Source organism: Manacus candei, unplaced genomic scaffold (assembly GCF_025592945.1).
Source record: "Manacus candei isolate 608988 ecotype Guabito, Panama unplaced genomic scaffold, ASM2559294v1 h1tg000557l, whole genome shotgun sequence".
NCBI classification, from domain to species: domain Eukaryota; kingdom Metazoa; phylum Chordata; class Aves; order Passeriformes; family Pipridae; genus Manacus; species Manacus candei.
In genome coordinates, this window is record NW_026138605.1 from 1 (window position 1) to 20,654 (window position 20,654).

At 63.0% G+C, this 20,654-nt stretch overlaps 2 protein-coding genes across 2 annotated transcripts; both read left to right on the forward strand.

Moving 5' to 3' along the window:
• Nucleotides 1–423: 423 nt before the first annotated feature.
• DNMT1 (DNA methyltransferase 1) lies at nt 424–16,181 on the forward strand (the record flags this gene model as incomplete). Its single annotated transcript, XM_051776552.1, has 25 exons — nt 424–533; nt 1,308–1,426; nt 1,518–1,610; nt 2,649–2,800; nt 3,325–3,512; nt 4,199–4,388; nt 5,007–5,104; nt 5,194–5,341; nt 6,293–6,408; nt 6,668–6,869; nt 6,956–7,089; nt 7,171–7,344; nt 8,089–8,310; nt 8,625–8,817; nt 9,634–9,724; nt 10,052–10,180; nt 10,923–11,205; nt 11,291–11,432; nt 12,133–12,299; nt 12,391–12,568; nt 13,371–13,566; nt 13,650–13,813; nt 13,915–14,031; nt 14,961–15,051; nt 15,495–16,181. Coding segments are annotated over 25 exons (3,750 nt in total), but the record flags the coding sequence as incomplete, so codon positions are not given.
• Nucleotides 16,182–16,258: 77 nt separating this feature from the next.
• On the forward strand, nt 16,259–20,532 carry LOC127465992 (eukaryotic translation initiation factor 3 subunit G). Its single transcript, XM_051776551.1, has 11 exons — nt 16,259–16,361; nt 17,331–17,380; nt 17,518–17,610; nt 17,767–17,855; nt 17,974–18,033; nt 18,384–18,488; nt 18,818–19,007; nt 19,558–19,665; nt 19,743–19,879; nt 19,966–20,072; nt 20,408–20,532. Exons 1-11 carry the CDS (start codon nt 16,342–16,344, stop codon nt 20,421–20,423), a joined length of 975 nt encoding a protein of 324 aa, XP_051632511.1. The 5' UTR covers nt 16,259–16,341; the 3' UTR covers nt 20,424–20,532.
• The last annotated feature ends 122 nt before the right edge of the window (nt 20,533–20,654 follow it).

A 20,654-nucleotide genomic window follows, 5' to 3' on the forward strand; every position in this document is an offset into this window, starting at 1 on the left:
TTTGTCCCCCAAGATCCCAATCCCTGTGGGATCCCAATCCCTGTGGGATCCCAATCCCTGTTTGTCCTCCCAAGATCCCAATCCCTGTGGGATCCCAATCCCTGTTTGTCCCCCAAGATCCCAATCCCTGTGGGATCCCAATCCCTGTGGGATCCCAATCCCTGTTTGTCCTCCCAAGATCCCAATCCCTGTGGGATCCCAATCCCTGTTTGTCCCCCGAGATCCCAATCCCTGTGGGATCCCAATCCCTGTGGGATCCCAATCCCTGTGAGATCCCAATCCCTGTGGGATCCCAATCCCTGTGGGATCCCAATCCCTGTATCCCCCCCAAGATCCCAATCCCTGTGGGATCCCAATCCCTGTTTGTCCCCCCAAGATCCCAATCCCTGTGGGATCCCAATCCCTGTTTTTGTCCCCCCCCAGCTGGAGGAGCCGGAGATGCTGACGGACGAGCGGCTGTCGCTGTTCGACGCCAACGAGGACGGGTTTGAGAGCTACGAGGACCTTCCCCAGCACAAGGTCACCTCCTTCAGGTGAGCTCTGCCCCATCACCTCCTTCAGGTGAGCTCCAAAACCAGCACAGGGTCACCTCCTTCAGGTGAGCTCTGCCCCAGCACAAGGTCACCTCCTTCAGGTGAGTGAGTTCTGCCCCAGCACAGGGTCACCTCCTTCAGGTGAGCTCCAAAACCGGCCTAAAGGGGCTGCTCATGGACACTTTTGGGCCTCTGAGCAGCAGCAAAGGTGTTTATTTGGGGCCACGCTGGGGTGCGACCCCCCGGCTGGTGCTGGGCAAAGCAGCTCCTGAGTTCTCAGTGAGAAGTCAGGTGATTTAGGCAGTTTTGGTGAGGGATTGCAATACTTTATGTGAATGTTTGTTACAATAACACCACCTAGTTATAATATTCACATCAGGGGGGGTTCAGGTGGAGCTCGAGGCTTTTGGGTGAATCCCTGGGGGTCGTTCCGTTTTCTTCGGCCTCGTGGGGTTCATTCTCTTGTCCTTCCTCTTCATGAACTTTTCAGCTTTTCAGTCTCACTAAAACCCCTTTTACTCAGCCCTTCACATCTCCCCAAACATCCATCCTGTCCAATTTACAACCTCTTTGTTGCATTCCACCAGGACAGAGCCCACCAAGGACCAACAGGCCCGAGGCCTCCTCTCCCTTAATCAACCTCCCAACACGCGTTTTCTGCGTTTCATTACAACTTAAACACAGCAAATCCCTCAGAGTGGTTGGAGTCTGTGAGGCCTCTTCTTCTCAGCCTCTAAAAAACCCCCCCCTGCTCTGTTTTTGTCTCCCCTGCAGCGTCTACGACCGCCAGGGCCACCTGTGCCCCTTCGACACGGGGCTCATCGAGAGGAACGTCGAGCTCTACTTCAGTGGCGCCGTCAAGCCCATCTACGACGACAACCCCTGCCTGGACGGTGAGGGACGGGGCCTGGGGGGCACCAGGGCTGCTCTCTGGGGGGTTCAGTCCCCCAGGAGCTGGAACTGGGGGGTCTCTGGGCTTTCCAGGAGGGGTGAGAGCCAAGAAGTTGGGGCCCATCAACGCCTGGTGGATCACGGGCTTCGACGGCGGGGAGAAGGCGCTGATCGGCTTCAGCACAGGTGGGGCCTCGCCGGGCCTTCCTGGGGGGGGTTGGGCTTTTCTGGGGGGGTTTAGGGTTTTTTTGGCCTTTTTTTGGCCATTTTTTGGCCTCTTTTTTTGACCATTTTTGGCCTCTTTTTTTCTTCTCTTTCTCCTCTTTCTTCTCTTTCTTCTCTTTCTTCTCTTTCTTCTCTTTCTTTTCTTTCTTCTCTTTCTCCTCTTTTCTCCCTCTTTCCTCCCCCTTTTCTCCTTTTCCCACCTATTTTTCACCTATTTTTCCCTCCCCTTTGGCCTTTTTTTGGCCATTTTTTGGCCATTTTTTTGCCTCTTTTTTTGGCCTCTTTTTTTTCTTTTCTCCTCTTTCTTTCTTCTCTTTCTTCTCTTTTCTCACTCTTTCCTCCCCCTTTTCTCCTTTTCCCACCTACATTTCCCTCCCCTTTTGGCTACTTTTTGACCCTTTTTTGACCATTTTTTGGCCTATTTTTTTGTTCTTTTTTCCACTTTCTTTCCTCTCTTTCTCCTCTTTTCTCCCCCTTTCCTCCCCCTTTTCTCCCTTTCCCACCTATTTTTCCCTCCCCTTTGGGCTTCTTTTTGGCCTTTTTTTGGCCATTTTTTGGCCTCTTCTTTTGGCCATTTTTTGGCCTCTTTTTTTTATTTTTCTCCTCTTTCCCTCCTCTCTTTCTCCTCTTTTCTCACTCTTCCCTCCCCCTTTTCTCCTTTTCCCACCTACATTTCCCTCCCCTTTTGGCTACTTTTTGGCCTTTTTTTGGCCTCTTTTTTTGGCCTCTTTTTTCTTCTTTTCTCCTCTTTCCCTCCTCTCTTTCTCCTCTTTCCCTCCTCCCTTTCTCCCCTTTCCTCCCCCTTTCCCCCTTTCCCCCCTATTTCTCCCTCCCCGTGTTCCCCCCCCATCCCCTCGGGGTCTCCCTTTGGGTCCCTCTCTCCCCCCTTGGCTCTGTGGCCCAGTCCCACCTCGAGCTGCCGCTCCCCCTCCAACCCTGGGGTGGATTTTTTGACCGAATTCCCGTTTTTTCCCCCCGGAATTCCCGGTTTCCCGGCAGCCTTCGCGGATTACATCCTGATGGAGCCGAGCGAGGAGTACGCGCCCACCTTCGCCCTCATGCAGGAGAAGATCTACATGAGCAAGATCGTGGTGGAGTTCCTGCAGAACAACCCCGACGTCAGCTACGAGGACCTGCTCAACAAGATCGAGGTGGGGGCAGGGCTGGGGGCACCGGGGGCACCGGGGGGTCAGTGCTGGGGTCAGTGTTGGGGTCAGTGTTGGGGTCACCGGGGGCACCGGGGGGTCAGTGCTGGGGTCAGTGTTGGGGTCACCGGGGCCACTGGGGGGTCAGTGTTGGGGTCAGTGTTGGAGCCAGTGGTGGGGTCAGTGTTGGGGTCACCGGGGCCACTGGGGGGGTCAGTGTTGGGGTCACCGGGGCCACTGGGGGGGTCAGTGTTGGGGTCACCGGGGCCACTGGGGGGGTCAGTGTTGGAGTCAGTGGTGGGGTCAGTGGTGGGGTCAGTGGTGGGGTCACCGGGGCCACTGGGGGGTCAGTGTTGGGGTCAGTGGTGGGGTCAGTGGTGGGGTCAGTGGTGGGGTCACCGGGGTCACCGGGAGGTCAGTGTTGGGGTCAGTGTCCCCAGGGGGGGACACTCGCCGATCCTGGGAGCGGGCGACTGGGGGAGGTGGGAGGGGTCAGCCAGCCCTTCCTGACCCCTCCCCTGACCCCACAGACCACCGTGCCCCCCGCGGGGCTCAACTTCAACCGGTTCACGGAGGACTCGCTGCTGCGCCACGCCCAGTTCGTGGTGGAGCAGGTGGAGAGCTACGACGAGGCCGGGGACAGCGACGAGCCCCCCGTGCTCATCACCCCCTGCATGAGGGACCTCATCAAGCTGGCCGGGGTCACCCTGGGCAAGAGGTGGGTCTGGGGCGCGGCGGCGCCGCGGGAGGGGTGGCGGGGTCGGGGGCTCGGCGGGGTTTCGTGGGGAGGTCGGTGGGGAGAAGGGGTTGGGGTGAGTTGGGGGGTGGGTTGGGGGTTGAGTTGGGGGTTGAGTTGAGGGTTGGGTTGGGGGTTGACTTGAAGGTTGAGTTGAGGGTTGGGTTGGGGGTTGAGTTGAGGCTTGAGTTGAGGGTTGAGTTGAGAATCGTGTTGAGGGTTGAGTTGAGGGTTGGGTAGGGGGTTTGGTTGGGGGTTGGGTTGGGGGTTGGGTTGAGGGTTGGGTTGAGGGTTGGGTTGGGGGTTAGGTTGAAGGTTGAGTTGAGGGTTGAGTTGAGGGTTGGGTTGGGGGTTTGGTTGGGGGTTGGGTTGGGGGTTTGGTTGGGGGTTGAGTTGAGAATCGGGTTGAGGGTTGGGTTGGGGATTTCCTAAAACTGGGCAACCCTCCTAAAACCAGGAGAGCCCTCCCAAAATCGGGAAAACCCTCCCAAAACTCGCAACCCCCCCGTGCCTGGTGCTGCTCCGAGGGCGGGAGGTCACTGGGTTGGGTCCCCCAAACCCGGCCTTGCCCTTGGTGCTGCCCTGGGGGACCCCAAAGGTGCCCCAGCACCCCGTGGGGGCCGTTCCCTGTTCCCTGTCTCGCCCTGAGCGCCGTGCCCGTGTCCCAGGCGAGCCGTGCGGCGCCAGGCCATCCGCCACCCCACCCGCATCGACAAGGACAAGGGGCCCACCAAGGCCACGACCACCAAGCTGGTGTACCACATCTTCGACACCTTCTTCTCGGAGCAGATCGAGAAGGACGAGCGGGAGGAGGACAAGGAGAACTCCACGAAGCGCCGGCGCTGCGGCGTCTGCGAGGTACCGGCGGGGGGGTCACCTCCCTGGGGACACGGATCTGGGGTGGGCTGGTTGGCCTTGAAGGGCTTTTCCAACCTCGATCAACATCCTGTCCTGGGTTGGGCTGGTTGGTCTTGTTGGTTGGTCAAGGTTGGAAGGGACCTTCATCAGCCTCCTGTCCTGGGTTGGGCTGGGTGGTCTTGAGGGTCAATTCCCACCTTGATCAGCCAAATTAACCCGTCCTGGGTTGGGCTGGGTGGTCTTGAGGCTCAATTCCGACCTTGATCAGCCAAATTAGCCCGTCCTGGGGTGCAATGGTGGATCTTTAAGGTCAATTCCAACCTTGATCAGCCAAATTAACCCGTCCTGGGATGCAATAGTGGATCTTGGAGGTCAATTCCACCTTGATCAACCAAATTAACCCGTCCTGGGGTGCAGTGGTGGATCTTGAGGCTCAATTCTGACCTTGACCAACCAAATTCACCCGTCCTGGGGTGCAGTGGTGGATCTGGAAGGACAATTCCCACCTTGACCAGCCGACCTCCCCCTCCCGTCCCGGTGGCCCCGTGGGGCCGTCCCAGAGCCCACCCCGGTCCCGGGGGGTGTTCCCGGTGTCACCCGTCCCCCGTCCCGCTCCAGGTGTGCCAACAGCCCGAGTGTGGCAAGTGCAAGGCCTGCCAGAACATGGTGAAGTTCGGGGGCAGCGGGAGGAGCAAACAGGCCTGTCTGCAGAGGAGGTGGGTGAGGGTCCCCAAGGATGTCCCCGGGGGTGTCCCCCGTGGTGACACCCCCCCTGTGACCCCCCCGGTGACCCCCCCGTGCCCAGGTGCCCCAACCTGGCCGTGCGGGAGGCGGACGAGGACGAGGAGGTGGACGACAACATCCCCGAGATGCCGTCGCCCAAGAAGATGCTCCAGGGCAGGAAGAAGAAGCAGAACAAGAGTCGGATCTCGTGGGTGGGGGAGCCCATCAAGGTGAGGCCAGAGTGGGGGCCCGGGGGTGGGGGAACCCGACCAGGTGAGACCAGAGCGGGGGGACTCGTCCAGGGGAGGGGGCCCGTCCAGGTGAGGTCATGGGTGGGGTTGGGGGATCCACCCAGGTGAGGGAAAACCATCCAGGTGAGGGAAACCCATCCAGGTGAGGGAAAACCATCCAGGTGAGGGAAACCCATCCAGGTGAGGGAACCCATCCAGGTGAGGTCATGGGTGGGGTTGGGGGACCCATCCAGGTGAGGGAACCCATCCAGGTGAGGTCATGGGTGGGGTTGGGGGACCCATCCAGGTGAGGGAAAACCATCCAGGTGAGGGAAACCCATCCAGGTGAGGGAGCCCATCCAGGTGAGGGAACCCATCCAGGTGACACTAGAATAGGATCTCTTGGGTGGGGGAGCCCATCCAGGTGAGACCAGAGTAGGAGAACCTGTCAAAGGTGAAGGACCCCATCCAGGTGAGGGAAACCCATCCAGGTGAGGTCATGAGTGGGGTTGGGGGGCCCATCCAGGTGAGGGAACCCATCCAGGTGAGGGAAACCCATCCAGGTGAGGGAAACCCATCCAGGTGAGGGAGCCCATCCAGGTGACACCGGAGTTGGATCCCATGGGTGGGGGAACCCATCCAGGTGGGAGAACCCCTCCAGGCGAGGCCAGGCAGGACCCTCCTCCCCTCCTTCTCGGGGGGACCGTGTCCCTGGGTGGGTGTAACCCCCCCCTGCCCCCCTGGGTGGGTGTAACCACCCCCTTGGTGGGTGTAACCCCCCCTGGGTTGGTGTAACTGCTCCCCTGGGTGGGTGTAACCCCCCCCTGGGTGGGTGTAACCCCCCCCTGCCCCCCTGGGTGGGTGTAACTGCCCCCCTGGGTGGGTGTAACTGCCCCCCTGGGTGGGTGTAACTGCCCCCCCGGGTTGGTGTAACCCCCCCCGGCCCCGCAGAGCGACGGGAAGAAGGATTACTACCAGCGGGTCTGCATCGACAACGAGACCCTGGAGGTGGGAGACTGCGTGTCCGTGAGCCCCGACGACCCCACCAAGCCCCTCTACCTGGCCAGGTGGGTGTCCCTGCTGCCCTCAGGCCCCATTCCAGGTGGGAACACAGCCCTGACAGCCCCATTCCCAGTGGGAATGTCACCCCGATGACCCCATTCCCAGTGGGAATGCCACCCTGACACCCCATTCCCAGTGGGAACACCACCCCAATGGCCCCATTCCCGGTGGGAACGCCGCCCTGACACCCCATTCCCGTGGGAACGCCACCCTGACGGCCCCATTCCTGGTGGGAACGCCGCCCTGACGGCCCGGGCTCCGCAGGGTGACGGCCATGTGGGAGGACAGCAGCGGGCAGATGTTCCACGCCCACTGGTTCTGCCCCGGCTCCGACACGGTGCTGGGGGCCACGTCGGACCCGCTGGAGCTGTTCCTGGTGGACGAGTGCGAGGACATGCAGCTCTCCTACATCCACGGCAAGGTCACCGTCGTCTACAAGGCGCCCTCGGAGAGCTGGTCCCTGGAGGTGGGCGATGAGCCGGGGGGGCCCGTCCCGGCGTCCCGGTCCGGCGGGAAGCGCGGCCGATCCCGGTGATCCCTCCCTGCCGGCAGGGCGGGCTGGACATGGAGATCAGGATGGCGGAGGACGACGGCAGGACCTACTTCTACCAGATGTGGTACGACCAGGAGTACGCCCGCTTCGAGACGCCGCCCACCAGCCAGCCCAGCGAGGACAACAAGTACAAGTGAGGGAATTCCGGGCGCGGGAACCCCGGGATCTTCCCTCTGGGACCTCCGGACTCCCCTTTCCCACCCCTTCCCCGCAGGTTCTGCATGAGCTGCGCGCGCCTGGACGAGGTGAGGCACAAGGAGATCCCCAAGGTGGCCGAGCCCCTGGAGGAGGTGGACGGGAAGATGTTCTACGCCGTGGCCACCAAGAACGGCGTCCGGTACCGCGTGGGCGACGGCGTCTACCTCCTGCCCGACGCCTTCTCCTTCAGGTGGGTGTCCCAGGAGGGGTTTTTTTGGGGGGGGAGTGGGATTTTGGGAGCAGAACGTGGGGTTTTTGGGCGGTGGCTCCGGGCTGTGAACGGGGCGGGCGAGACCCGAAATTCCCGAAGTTTGGGTTAAAAGTGGAGGGGTTGCTGTAAAAATGGAGGTGTCCCTGTAAAGGTGGAGGTGTTCCTGTAAAGGTGGAGGTGTTCCTATAAAAATGGAGGTGTTCCTGTAAAAATGGAGGTGTTCTTATAAAAATGGAGGTGTCCCTGTAAAGGTGGAGGTGTTCCTGTAAAAATGGAGGTGTTCTTGTAAAGATAAAGGTGTTCCTGTAAAAATGAGGGTGTTCCTGTAAAAATGAGGGTGTTCCTATAAAAATGAAGGTGTTCTTATAAAAACAAAGGTGTTCCTGTAAAGATGGAGGTGTTCTTATAAAAATGAAGGTGTTCCTATAAAAATAGAGGTGTTCCTATAAAAATGAGGGTGTTCCTATAAAAACAAAGGTGTTCCTATAAAATTGAGGACGTTCCTATAAACCCAAAGAGTTCAGGTTGGCAGAGCCCCTTGAGTCCGACCCTCAGCCCCTCGAGTCCAACCCTCAGCCCCTCGAGCCCGACCCTCAGCCCCTCGAGTCCAACCCTCAGCCCCTCGAGTCCAACCCTCAGCCCCTCGAGCCCGACCCTCGGCCCGACGCGGCGTCCCCGGGGGGGTTTTTTGGCCACTTCCCTCCCCTGTGTCCCGTTTCCCAGCGTGAAGCCGGCCAGCCCGGCCAAGAGGCCCAAGAAGGAGGCGGTGGACGAGGAGCTGCACCCCGAGCACTACCGCAAGTACTCGGAGTACATCAAGGGCAGCAACCTGGACGCGCCCGACCCGTACCGGGTGGGCAGGATCAAGGGCATCTTCTGCAACCTCCGCAGCAACGGCAAACCCAACGAGGCCGACATCAAACTCACCATCTACAAGTTCTACAGGTGGGTTTCGGGGGGCCGGGGAAGGCTCTGAGCCGTTGGAGGGTCGGGGGTCGGTTCCCAGGAGTGGGAACATTCCCCTCATCCGGGGGGTGGTTTTTTTGGGATGTGTTGGGATCCCCCCCCGATCCCCTCGGCCCCTCTTTGTCTTTAAACCCCCAATCCCCACCTCCACCCCCAATTCCCTCCCAGCCCCCCAAAACCCCCTTTTTTTTGGTGTCACCCTTTGGAACCCCTCGGGAACCTCCCGGAAAACGCCCCCGGGACGACCCCCCCTGACCCGAGGGGTGTCCCCTGGGAATCCTGGCTCCCTGCAGGCCCGAGAACACGCACAAGTCCACGAAGGCCAGTTACCACGCCGACATCAACCTGCTCTACTGGAGCGACGAGGAGGCCACGGTGGAGTTCCGGGCCGTGCAGGGTCGCTGCTCCGTCGTCTACGGGGAGGACCTGACCCAGAGCATCCAGGACTACTCCTCGGGGGGCCTGGACCGCTTCTACTTCCTGGAGGTGAGGGAAGGGACCTTCCAGGGGGCTTGGAAGGGGCTGGAGCCCACCAGGGGTTTGGTGGAGCTTCTCCGGGGGGGGGGTTTCTGTGGGTTTGTGGCTGGGTCTGACGTCCTGGGGGATGAGCTGGGTACTAAGTCAGGGGGGCTGGATGTGTCCTTGGGGGGTCTGGATGTGTCCTTGGGATGTGGATGTGTCCCTGGATGTGTCCCTGGGGTCTGGATGTGTCCTTGAGGGGTCTGGATGTGTCCCTGGATGTGTCCCTGGGGTCTGGACGTGTCCCTGGGGGAGGTCTGAATGTGTCCCTGAGGATCTGGATGTGTCCCTGAGGGGTCTGGATGTGTCCCTGGGGGGGTCTGGATGTGTCCTTGGGGGGTCTGGATGTGTCCCTGGATGTGTCCCTGAGGATCTGGATGTGTCCTTGGGGTCTGGATGTGTCCTTGGGGGGTCTGGATGTGTCCCTGGATGTGTCCTTGGGGTCTGGATGTGTCCTTGGGGGGTCTGGATGTGTCCCTGGATGTGTCCTTGGGGTCTGGATGTGTCCCTGGGGGGTCTGGATGTGTCCTTGGGGTCTGGATGTGTCCCTGGGGGGTCTGGATGTGTCCTTGGGGTCTGGATGTATCCCTGGGGTCTGGATGTGTCCCTGGGGGTCCAATTTCATGGAATCCTGGAACCACTCCCTGCTTCTGGCCTTTGTTTTTGCAGCTCTGAGGGTGGGGTTTTTTTGGCAATCCCGTTATTCCCGAGCTGGGACTGTCCTGGTGCTCTCCAGCCCCTCCTCCCTGTCCATCCCAAATCCTTGGTTTGTCCCTTTCCCAGGCTTACAACGCCAAAACCAAGAGCTTTGAGGATCCCCCCAACCACGCCCGGAGCTCTGGGAACAAAGGGAAGGGGAAGGGGAAGGGGAAAGGTGAGTGATCCCCCCCCCCATCCTGGAACGGCCTTTTTGGGGCCTTTCATCCTTTGGAAACCACCTGATCCTTGAGGGGTTTCACCCCCCAACCCTCTGCTCCGTAACCTCGGGCTTTGGATCCCATTCCCAACCCGGGGAGAGCCCTGGGAATTATCCCTGCCTCCATCAGCTCCTTGGGAATGCTCTCCCAGGCTGCTGGGGGGAAGAGGGGGCAGTGAGGGGCTTCCCTTCCCAATTCCGGGCGGGAAGAGGGTGGGAGGCGCTGGGCTGAGGGAGGAGGAGGAGCAGGAGGGAGTGACCTGGCCCTGGGTGTGGCTCTTCCAGGGAAAGGCAAAGGGAGGCCGGTGAGCTCCGAGCAGAGCGAGGAACAGGCCGAGCCCAAACTGCCCAAGTTACGGACCCTGGACGTGTTCTCCGGCTGTGGGGGGCTGTCCGAGGGCTTCCACCAGGCAGGTCAGTCCTGGCATTGCCCTCTGGGGTCCCATGTTCTCCAGACCCCTGTTCTCCAGACCCCTGTTCTCCAGATCCCTGTTCTCCAGATCCCTGTCCTCCAGATCCCTGTCCTCCAGATCCCTGTTCTCCAGATCCCTGTTCTCCAGCCCCTTCCTCATGTTCTCCAGCCCCTTCCTCGTGTTCTCCAGCCCCTTCCTCATGTTCTCCAGCCCCTTCCTCGTGTTCTCCAGCCCCTTCCTCATGTTCTCCAGCCCTTTCTCCTTGTTCTCCAGACCCTTCCCCATGTTCTCCAGATCCATGTCCTCCACCCCCTTCTCCCGCTCTCCAAACCCTCCTCCACATCCCTCACCCCCTTCCCACCCTCCCCCTCTCTCCCTGCCTCTCCCCCCCCTCAAATGCCCCCTATCCCATCCCAGTGACCCCCTGTGTGCCCCACTGACCCCCCGTGTGCCATCCCATCCCACTGACCCCCCCCATGTGCCATCCCATCCTGGGTGACCCCCTGTGTGCCTGGGTGACCCCTCCATGTGCCATCCCATCCCAGTGACCCCCCCGTGTGCCCCACTGACCCCTGTGTGCCCCGCTGACCCCTGTGTGCCCCGCTGACCCCTCCATGTGCCATCCCATCCCACTGACCTCCGTGTGCCCCGCTGACCCCCCGTGTGCCCCACTGACCCCCCCATGTGCCATCCCATCCCGCTGCCCCCCCCGTGCCCCGCTGACCCCGTGTGGGTGCCCGCAGGGGTCTCGGAGACGCTGTGGGCCATCGAGATGTGGGAGCCGGCGGCGCAGGCGTTCCGGCTCAACAACCCCGGCACCACGGTGTTCACCGAGGACTGCAACGTGCTGCTCAAGCTGGTCATGGCCGGCGAGAAAACCAACTCGCTGGGCCAGAAGCTGCCCCAGAAGGGGGACGTGGAGATGCTCTGCGGGGGCCCCCCCTGCCAGGGCTTCAGCGGCATGAACCGCTTCAACTCCCGCACCTACTCCAAGTTCAAGAACTCCCTGGTGGTCTCCTTCCTCAGGTGGGCGCCGGGGAGGGGCCTTTTGGGGCGGGGGAGGCCCCTCCCCACCCCGCCTCCAACGTGCCCCTGCCCCTGTGCCCGGCAGCTACTGCGATTATTACCGGCCCCGCTTCTTCCTGCTGGAGAACGTCCGGAACTTCGTGTCCTTCAAGCGCTCCATGGTGCTCAAGCTCACCCTGCGCTGCCTCGTCCGCATGGGCTACCAGTGCACCTTCGGGGTGCTCCAGGTGGGGCTGGGGGGGGCTGGGGGGAAAAACCCCCTTTTCTGGCACCTGGGCCCGCCCTGGGTCGTCCCATCCCGAGGGGGAGTTGGGTGGGTGGCTCCTTGGGTGGCTTTGGGGACGTTCCCAAAGGAAGGGAATTGGTCACTTGGCTCCTTGGGTGGCTTTGGGGACGTTCCCAGAGGAAGGGAACCGGTCACTTGGCTCCTTGGGTGGCTTTGGGGACGTTCCCAGAGGAAGGGAACTGGTCACTTGGCTCCTTGGGTGGCTTTGGGGACGTTCCCAAAGGAGGGGACCTGGTTCTTCAGGAGGGCAGTCGGTTCCTGGGGTGACCTGGGGACGTTCCCAAAGGAAGGGAACTGGTCACTTGACTCCTTGGGTGGCTTTGGGGGTGTTCCCAGAGGAAGGGAACCGGTCACTTGACTCCTTGGGTGGCTTTGGGGACGTTCCCAGAGGAAGGGAACTGGTCACTTGACTCCTTGGGTGGCTTTGGGGACGTTCCCAAAGGAAGGGAATTGGTCCTTTAAAGGAGCACTTGACCCCTGGGGTGACCCGGGGCCATTCCCAGCTCTCCGAGGACTCCCCGGTTCCCCCAGGAATTGTCCCTTCCCGTTCCAAAGAACCACTTGACCCCCTGTGCTCCCCCGTTCCCGCCTCTGCGGGGTCACCCCGCGGTGCCCTCAGGAGGTGTCCCCTGTCCCCCCAGGCCGGGCAGTACGGGGTGGCCCAGACCCGGCGCCGGGCCATCGTGCTGGCGGCGGCTCCGGGCGAGAAGCTGCCGATGTTCCCGGAGCCGCTGCACGTGTTCGCGCCGCGGGCCTGCCAGCTCAGCGTCGTCGTGGACGACAAGAAGTTCGTCAGCAACATCACCAGGTGAGGCCCCTCCTGGGGCCACCGCCGGGCCGGGGACGGGAGGTCCCGCCGGCTGACGGCTCCCCCCTCCCTCCCTCCCTCCCTCCCCCAGGACGTATTCCGGGCCCTTCCGCACCATCACGGTGCGGGACACGATGTCGGACCTGCCCGAGATCCGGAACGGGGCCTCGGCCCTGGAGATCTCCTACAACGGGGAGCCCCAGTCCTGGTTCCAGCGGCAGATCCGCGGCTCCCAGTACCAGCCCATCCTCAGGGATCACATCTGCAAGGTGGGCCGGGCGCGGGGCTGGGCTGGGAGCAACTGGGAGCAACTGGGGGCAACTGGGAGCAACTGGGGGCAACTGGGGGCAACTGGGAGCAACTGGGGGCAACTGGGAGAGGGTCGAGGGTGCTCCCGGGGGAGGGAGTGTCCCCAAGGCCTCCCTGGGGTGACTGTCCCAAAAATGGGGCTGGGGGAGGTGTTGGGAACTGGTTAGGAACTGGTGGAGCTGCTGGGAACTGGTTGGGAACTGGTGGAGGTGTTGGGAACTCGTGGAGCTGCTGGGAACTGGTGGGGCCACCAGGAACCACCCATAGCCCTCAGGAACCCCCCTCTCCCCCTCCCGGCCCCCGGCGCTGCCGTGGTGGCCGCCATCCCCCCGCGGTGACCCCAAGGTGGCCGCCGTTCCCCTGCGGTGACCCCGAGGTGGCCACCATCCCCTCGCAGTGACCCCGAGGTGGCCTCCGTCCCCCCACGGTGACCCTGAGGTGGCTGCTGTCCCCCCACAGTGACCCCAAGGTGGCCACCATCCCCCCGCGGTGACCCCGAGGTGGCCACCATCCCCTCGCAGTGACCCCGAGGTGGCCACCGTCCCCCCACGGTGACCCTGAGGTGGCTGCTGTCCCCCCACGGTGACCCCAAGGTGGCCACCATCCCCCCGCGGTGACCCCGAGGTGGCCACCGTCCCCCCACGGTGACCCTGAGGTGGCTGCTGTCCCCCCACGGTGACCCCAAGGTGGCCGCCATCCCTCCACGGTGACCCCGCGGTGCCGCCGTCCCCCCGCGGTGACCCCGTGCCGTGCCCCCGGCAGGACATGAGCGCGCTGGTGGCGGCGCGGATGCGGCACATCCCGCTGGCGCCCGGCTCCGACTGGAGGGACCTGCCCAACATCGAGGTGCGCCTGTCGGACGGGACGACCACGCGGAAGCTGCGCTACACCCACCACGAGAGGAAGAACGGCCGGAGCAGCTCCGGGGCCCTGCGCGGCGTCTGCTCCTGCGCCGAGGGTGGGTCTGGGGGGTGGATGGACCCCCCAAAGAAGTCCATGGGTGGGTTCGTCCCCCCAAACTGACGGCCGTCACCTTCCCAGGGAAGCCGTGCGACCCGGCCGACCGGCAGTTCAACACCCTCATCCCCTGGTGCCTCCCCCACACCGGCAACCGGCACAACCACTGGGCCGGGCTCTACGGGCGCCTGGAGTGGGACGGGTTCTTCAGCACCACCGTCACCAACCCCGAGCCCATGGGCAAGCAGGTGGGGGGCCCCCGAGGCCGTGGGGGCCGCCGGGGAGGGCGGGGGGTGCCGGGGGACCCCGGTGCCCGTCCCAACCCTCGGCGTCTGTGTCGGCGTCGCAGGGCCGGGTGTTGCACCCGGAGCAGCACCGGGTGGTGAGCGTGAGGGAATGTGCCCGTTCCCAAGGGTTCCCGGACACCTACCGGCTCTTCGGGAACATCCTGGATAAGCACAGACAGGTCGGTGCAGGCCCTGCCGTGGTGGTGGCCCTGTGACGGTGCCGTGGCCCCGCTGTCCCACTGTCCCATTGTCCCAGTGTCCCGCTGTCCCAGTGTCCCGCTGTCCCCAGTGTCCTGGTGTCCCACTGTCCCAGTGTCCCGCTGTCCCAGTGTCCCGCTGTCCCCACTGTCCCAGTGTCCCGGTGTCCCAGTGCCCTGGTGTCCCCACTGTCCCCGTGTCCCACTGTCCCCACTGTCCCCGTGTCCCACTGTCCCCAGTGTCCTGGTGTCCCACTGTCCCAGTGTCCCACTGTCCCCATGTCCCGGTGTCCCAGTGTCCCGCTGTCCCAGTGTCCTGGTGTCCCGCTGTCCCAGTGTCCCGCTGTCCCCGTGTCCCGGTGTCCCGCTGTCCCTGTTGTCCTGTTACCGTGGTGTCACCAGTGTCACTGTTGTCCCATTATCCTCGTGGTCCCGGTGTCCCTGGTGGTCCCGGTGTCCCTGGTGGTCCCGGTGTCACCGGTGTCCCTGGTGGTCCCGGTGTCCCTGGTGGTCCCGGTGTCCCTGGTGGTCCTGGTGTCACCGGTGTCCCTGGTGTCCCTGGTGTCCCTGGTGGTCCCGGTGTCACCGGTGTCCCTGGTGGTCCCGGTGTCACCGGTGGTCCTGGTGTCACCGGTGTCCCTGGTGGTCCCGGTGTCACCGGTGTCCCTGGTGGTCCCGGTGTCCCTGGTGGTCCTGGTGTCCCTGGTGGTCCCGGTGTCACTGGTGTCCCTGGTGGTCCCGGTGTCACCGGTGGTCCTGGTGTCACCGGTGTCCCTGGTGGTCCCGGTGTCCCTGGTGTCCCTGGTGGTCCCGGTGTCACCGGTGTCCCTGGTGGTCCCGGTGTCACCGGTGGTCCTGGTGTCACCGGTGTCCCTGGTGGTCCCGGTGTCACCGGTGTCCCCGTTGTCCAGGTGGGCAACGCGGTGCCCCCTCCCCTGGCCAAGGCCATCGGGCTGGAGATCAAGGCCTGCGCTGTGGCCAAACTGCGCCAGGACACGGCCGGTGAGTGACCGGCACAGGGGGTCACCATTGGGGTCACCATTGGGGTCAGGGGGGTCACCATTTGGGGTCAGGGAGGTCACTGGTGTCACCATCTCCTCCTGGGGGTCCCAGGTAGGATCATTGGGGTCAGTGGGTGTGGGGGTGTCACCGTCCCCTCCCAGGGGTCCCCATTGGGGTCAGGGGGGTCACCAGTGTCACCGTCCCCTCCCAGGGGTCCCCATTGGGGTCAGGGGGGTCACCAGTGTCACCGTCCCCTCCCAGGGGTCCCTGTTGGGGTTGGTGGGTTTGGGGTGTCACCGTCCCCTCCCGGGGTCCCTGTTGGTGTCCCCATTGTCAGGGGTGTCCACGGTGTGTCCCCGGTGTCCCTGTTGTCAGGGGTGTCCCTGTTGTCAGGGGTGTCCCCAGGTGTCCCCGGTGTCACTGTGTCCCCGCTGTCCCCGCAGGTTCCCGGGTGGCACCGATGGAGCCGTTGGAGCCCTTGGAAGCCACCGGCTGAGGCGGCGGCGGAGCCCGGAGAGACCCCTGGGGGGGTCAGGGGGCCTGGGGCTGCTTGGGTTGGTTTGGCTGGTTTGGGCTTTTCTGGGGATTTTTGCTTTGCTTTGTTTTTCTTTTTTTCCCCCTCTATTTTTTTTCTCTTTTTTTTTCTCTTTTTTTCTCGTTTTTCCAATTTTTTCTCTTTTTATTTTTTCTCTTTTTTCTTCTTTTTTTTTCTTTTTTCCCCCTTTTCCCCGCTCATTTTTTCCTCTTTTTTCCTCTTATTTTTCCTTCCCCTTTTGACTGTATTTCTCTTTCTTCCCCCCCTTTTCCCCTCTTTTTTCCCTTGCCTTTTTATCTTTTTTCCCTCTTTTTCCTGCTTTTTCTAAATTTTTTTTCCGCTTTTCTTCTGTTTTAATTTTCATTATTTTCACTTTGCTTTCCATTTGGTTTTTATTTCTTTTTTATTTTACACATCCCCCCCAGCCCCTCCCTCTCTCCACTGTTCCCCCCCCCCCCGCCAGGCCCGGCCCCGCTCCCCCGTTTTTATTGCAATTCTCCCGAACCCCCGCGGCCGCTTTGTACAAGTGGGACTCGATACTTTATGTAGTTTTTATATGTTGTAATATTTCTTCAAATAAATCGCGCCTATAAATTATAAACCTTTATCTATAACTTTTTGTTGCCCCGAGTAGGCCGCAGGGCCCCAGGGGGCGTTGCTAAGCAACCGCCTCCCGTCATGCCCCGCGCGCGGCCTGTTCCTGCCGGAAGTGGCGGCGGCTCCTTCCGGTTGGGAGCGTGAGGGCGGCGGAGGCGATGCCGACCGGGGACTTCGAGTGAGGGGGGACGGGGGGGACGGGCGCGCTTAGCGGAGGGGGTTGGGGTATTTGGGGGTGGTTTGGGGTATTCGGGGGGGTTTGGGGTATTTGGGGGGGTTTGGGGTATTTGGGGTGGTTTGGGGTATTTGGGGGGGTTGGGGTATTTGGGGTGGTTTGGGGTATTTGGGGGGGTTTGGGGTATTTGGGGGGGGTTGGGGTATTTGGGGGGGGTTGGGGTATTTGGGGGGGTTTGGGGTATTTGGGGGTGGTTTGGGGTATTTGGGGGGGTTTGGGGTATTTGGGGGGGTTTGGGGTATTTGGGGGGGGTTGGGGTATTCGGGGGGGTTTGGGGTTGGATTCGGGAGCGGGATTCGGGTTTGGGGAGCATCGGGCCTGGGAGGGGGGAAAGGGAACCGGGAGCGGGGCTGAGGCCTGCGGGGTCCCGGGGCCTGGCGGGTCCCGGACGGGGGTCCCGGAGGGTCCCAGTTGGCCCCTGTGGGGGGTCCTGGAAGGACCCTGAAGGGGAGGAAACCATGACCCCGGGGGGGAATGACGGGGGGGTCTGAGGGGGGGGGTGACAGTGACAGGGGTGTCTGAGGGGGGGTGACAGTGACAGGGGTGTCTGAGGGGGGGGTGACAGTAACAGGGAGGTCTGAGGGGTGACAGGGGGGTCTGAGGGCGGGGGTAACAGTGACAGGGGGGTCTGAGGGGTGACAGGGGGGTCTGAGGGGGGGGGTAACAGTGACAGGGGGGTCTGAGGGGTGACAGGGGGGTCTGAGGGGGGGTAACAGTGATGGGGGAGTCTGAGAGGGGGGTGACAGTGACAGGGGGGTCTGAGGGGGGGTAACAGTGACGGGGGGTCTGAGGGGTGACAGGGGAGTCTGAGGGGGGGGGTGACAGTGACAGGGGGGTCTGAGGGGAGGGACAGTGACAGGGGGGTCTGAGGGGTGACAGGGGGGTCTGAGGTGGTTTTTCCCCCCCCGGCAGCTCCAAGCCCAGCTGGGCTGACCAGGTGGAGGAGGAGGGAGGAGAGGATGGTGAGTCACACCTGCCGGGGGTGTCACCTGTGTCACCTGTGCCCAGGTGAAGGGGGTGTCTCCCCCCAGTTGAGGGGGTCACCTGTGCCCAGGTGGGTGTTACCTGTGCCCAGGTGAGCAGTTTCCTGTCCCCCCAGACAAATGCATCACGAGTGAGCTGCTGAAGGACCTCCCCCTGCCCGGGGTCCTGGGGGGCCCCTCCAGCGCCGAGGCCGAGCTGCTCAAGGGAGGTGAGAGCTGGGCCAGCCCTGGGGGGGTCTCACCTGACCCTGGGTCACACCTGGGGGTCTCACCTGGCCCTGGGTCACCCCTGGGGGGTCTCACATGGCCCTGGATCACCCCTGGGGGGTCTCACCTGGCCCTGGCCCCCCCCCGTGTCTCTGCAGGGCCCCTCCCGTCCCCCAAGGAGCTGATCAACGGGAACATCAAAACCATCACGGAATACCGGGAGGAGGAGGATGGACGCAAGGTCAAGGTGAGGCTCAGGTGGGCTCAGGTGGGCTCAGGTGGGCTCAGGTGCCCCCAGGTGTGGCCCCAGGTGCCCCTCCCGCCCCTCCCCCGGCCCCAATCCCTGGTTTTCCCTGTTTTCCCAGATCATCCGGACCTTCCGCATCGAGACCAGGAAGGCCTCCAAGGCCGTGGCCCGTCGGAAGGTGAGAGAATTCCCCTGGGAATGGGGGGATTCCGTGGGAATGGGGGGATTCCTGTGGGAATGGGGGGAATCCTTGGGAATGGCAGTGATTCCCGTGGGAATGGGGAGTGACTTCCCTGGGAATGGGATTCCATTTGGAAAGGGGATTCCCTTGGGAATGTGGAGGGATTTCCCACCACCACCTTTTCCCCTTCCATCCCCCCACTTTCCTCCCCGACCTTCCCCCCCGGGTTTCCCGGGATGTTCCCGTGCCTTTCCCACTGTTCCCTCTCCCACTGTTCCCTTTCCCTCTGTTCCCTTTCCCTCTGTTCCCTTTCCCACTGTTCCCTTTCCCACTGTTCCCGCTCCCAGAACTGGAAGAAGTTTGGGAACTCGGAGTTCGACGCCCCCGGGCCCAACGTGGCCACGACGACCGTGAGCGACGACGTCTTCATGACCTTCATCACCAGCAAGGAGGTCAGGGGGGCTGGGGGGGTCAGGTGTGGCCCTGTACAGGTGGGGGGGGCTCAGGTGTGGCCCTGTCCCCTGGGGGGGCTCAGGTGTGGCCCTGTACAGGTGGGGGGGCTCAGGTGTGTCCCTGTCACCCAGGGGGGTGTCAGGGAGCCCCTGGTGTGTCCCTGTCCCAGGTGTGTCCCTGTCACCCAGGGGGGTGTCAGGGAGCCCCTGGTGTGTCCCTGTCCCAGGTGTGTCCCTGTCCCAGCTGTTTGGGGGTCTCAGGTATCCCTGCCCCAGCTGTGTCCCTGCCCCCGTGCCCCCCATGCCCACCGTGCCCGCTGTGCCCGCAGGACCTGAACTGCCAGGAGGAGGAGGACCCCATGAACAAGCTGAAGGGGCAGAAAATCGTGTCCTGCCGCATCTGCAAGGGCGACCACTGGACCACGCGCTGCCCCTACAAGGACACGCTGGGCCCCATGCAGAAGGAGCTGGCCGAGCAGCTGGGGCTCTCCACGGGGGAGAAGGAGAAGCTGCCGGGGGGTAGGACACCCCCAGCCGGGGCTGGGGTCAGGGGAGGGGGTTTGGGGTCACTGGGAGGGGGTTTGGGGTCACTGGGACGGGGTTTGGGGTCACTGGGAGGGGGTTTGGGGTCAGGGGATGGGGTTTGGGGTCACTGGGAGGGGGTTTGGGGTCAGGGGAGGGGGTTTGGGGTCACTGGGAGGGGGTTTGGGGTCACTGGGATGGGGTTTGGGGTCACTGGGACAGTGTTGGGGTCACTGTGACAGTGTTTGGGGTCACTGGGATGCTGTTTGGGGTCCCTGGGACGGGGTTTCACCCCCCGTGCCCCCCGTGCCGGCAGAGCCGGAGCCGGTGCAGTCCCAGGTTTGGGGTCCCTGGGACACTGTTTGGGGTCCCTGGGACACTGTTTGGGGTCACTGGGGTGTTTGGGGTCACTGTTTGGGGTCTCACCCCCCGTGCCCGCAGAGCCGGAGCCGGTGCAGTCCCAGGTTTGGGGTCACTGAGACAGTGTTGGGGTCCCTGGGACACTGTTTGGGGTCACTGTTTGGGGTCTCACCCCCCGTGCCCGCAGAGCCGGAGCCGGTGCAGTCCCAGGTGAGCAAGACGGGCAAGTACGTCCCGCCCAGCCTGCGGGACGGCGCCAGCCGCAGAGGGGAGTCCATGCAGCCCAACCGCAGGGGTAAGAGCCGCTCCAGGGGCACCCGGGGGGGCTTCGGGACCCCCCCAGCCCCCCTGAGCCCCCCGTGTGCCCCCCAGCCGACGACAATGCCACCATCCGGGTCACCAACCTGTCCGAGGACACGCGCGAGACCGACCTGCAGGAGCTCTTCCGGCCCTTCGGCTCCATCTCCCGCATCTACCTGGCCAAGGACAAGACCACCGGGCAGTCCAAGGTGGGCAGGGGGGCCCTGAGGGGTTGGGGGGGCCCAGGGGAGCCCCCCCTGATCCTTCCTCATCCTCCTCTTTGCCCCCCAAAAAGGGCTTTGCCTTCATCAGCTTCCACCGGCGCGAGGACGCCGCCCGGGCCATCGCCGGCGTCTCCGGCTTCGGATACGACCACCTGATCCTCAACGTGGAGTGGGCCAAGTACGGGGGGCCTGGCACTGCTGGGGGGTCCTGGCCCTGTTTGAGGGGTCCCTGGCACTGTTTGGGGGGTCCTGGCACTGCCGGGGGGGTCCTGGCCCTGTTTGAGGGGTCCCTGGCACTGTTTGGGGGGTCCCTGACACTGTTTAGGGGGTCCTGGCCCTGTTTGGGGGGTCTGTTCTTTGGGGGGCCTTGGTGGCTCCCTGTCTGTTCTGGGGGATTTTTGGGGGGGGTGGTCCCTGTCTGTCCGTGGGGGTCTTGGGAGGTCCCTTTCTGTTCTGGGGGGGTTTTTCGGGGGGTCCCTTCCCTGACCACCCCCTTCCTTTCTCTCCCCACAGACCCTCCACCAACTGATGGGGCGCCGCTCCCAGCGGGATCCCAGTGGGACCAGTTGGATCCCAGTGGGACCGGTTGGATCCGGGTGTGATCCCGGTGTGATCCCAAATAAAGCTCTCGTTGTGCACCAGGCGTGGGCTGAGCTGGGGGGTCCGGGGGGGTCCCGGGGGGAGTCAGGGGTGGGTTCGTTTCCTCTTGTTAGGGAACAAATCGGGGGGGGGAGGCAAAAAAAGGAGGGTCCGGGCAAAA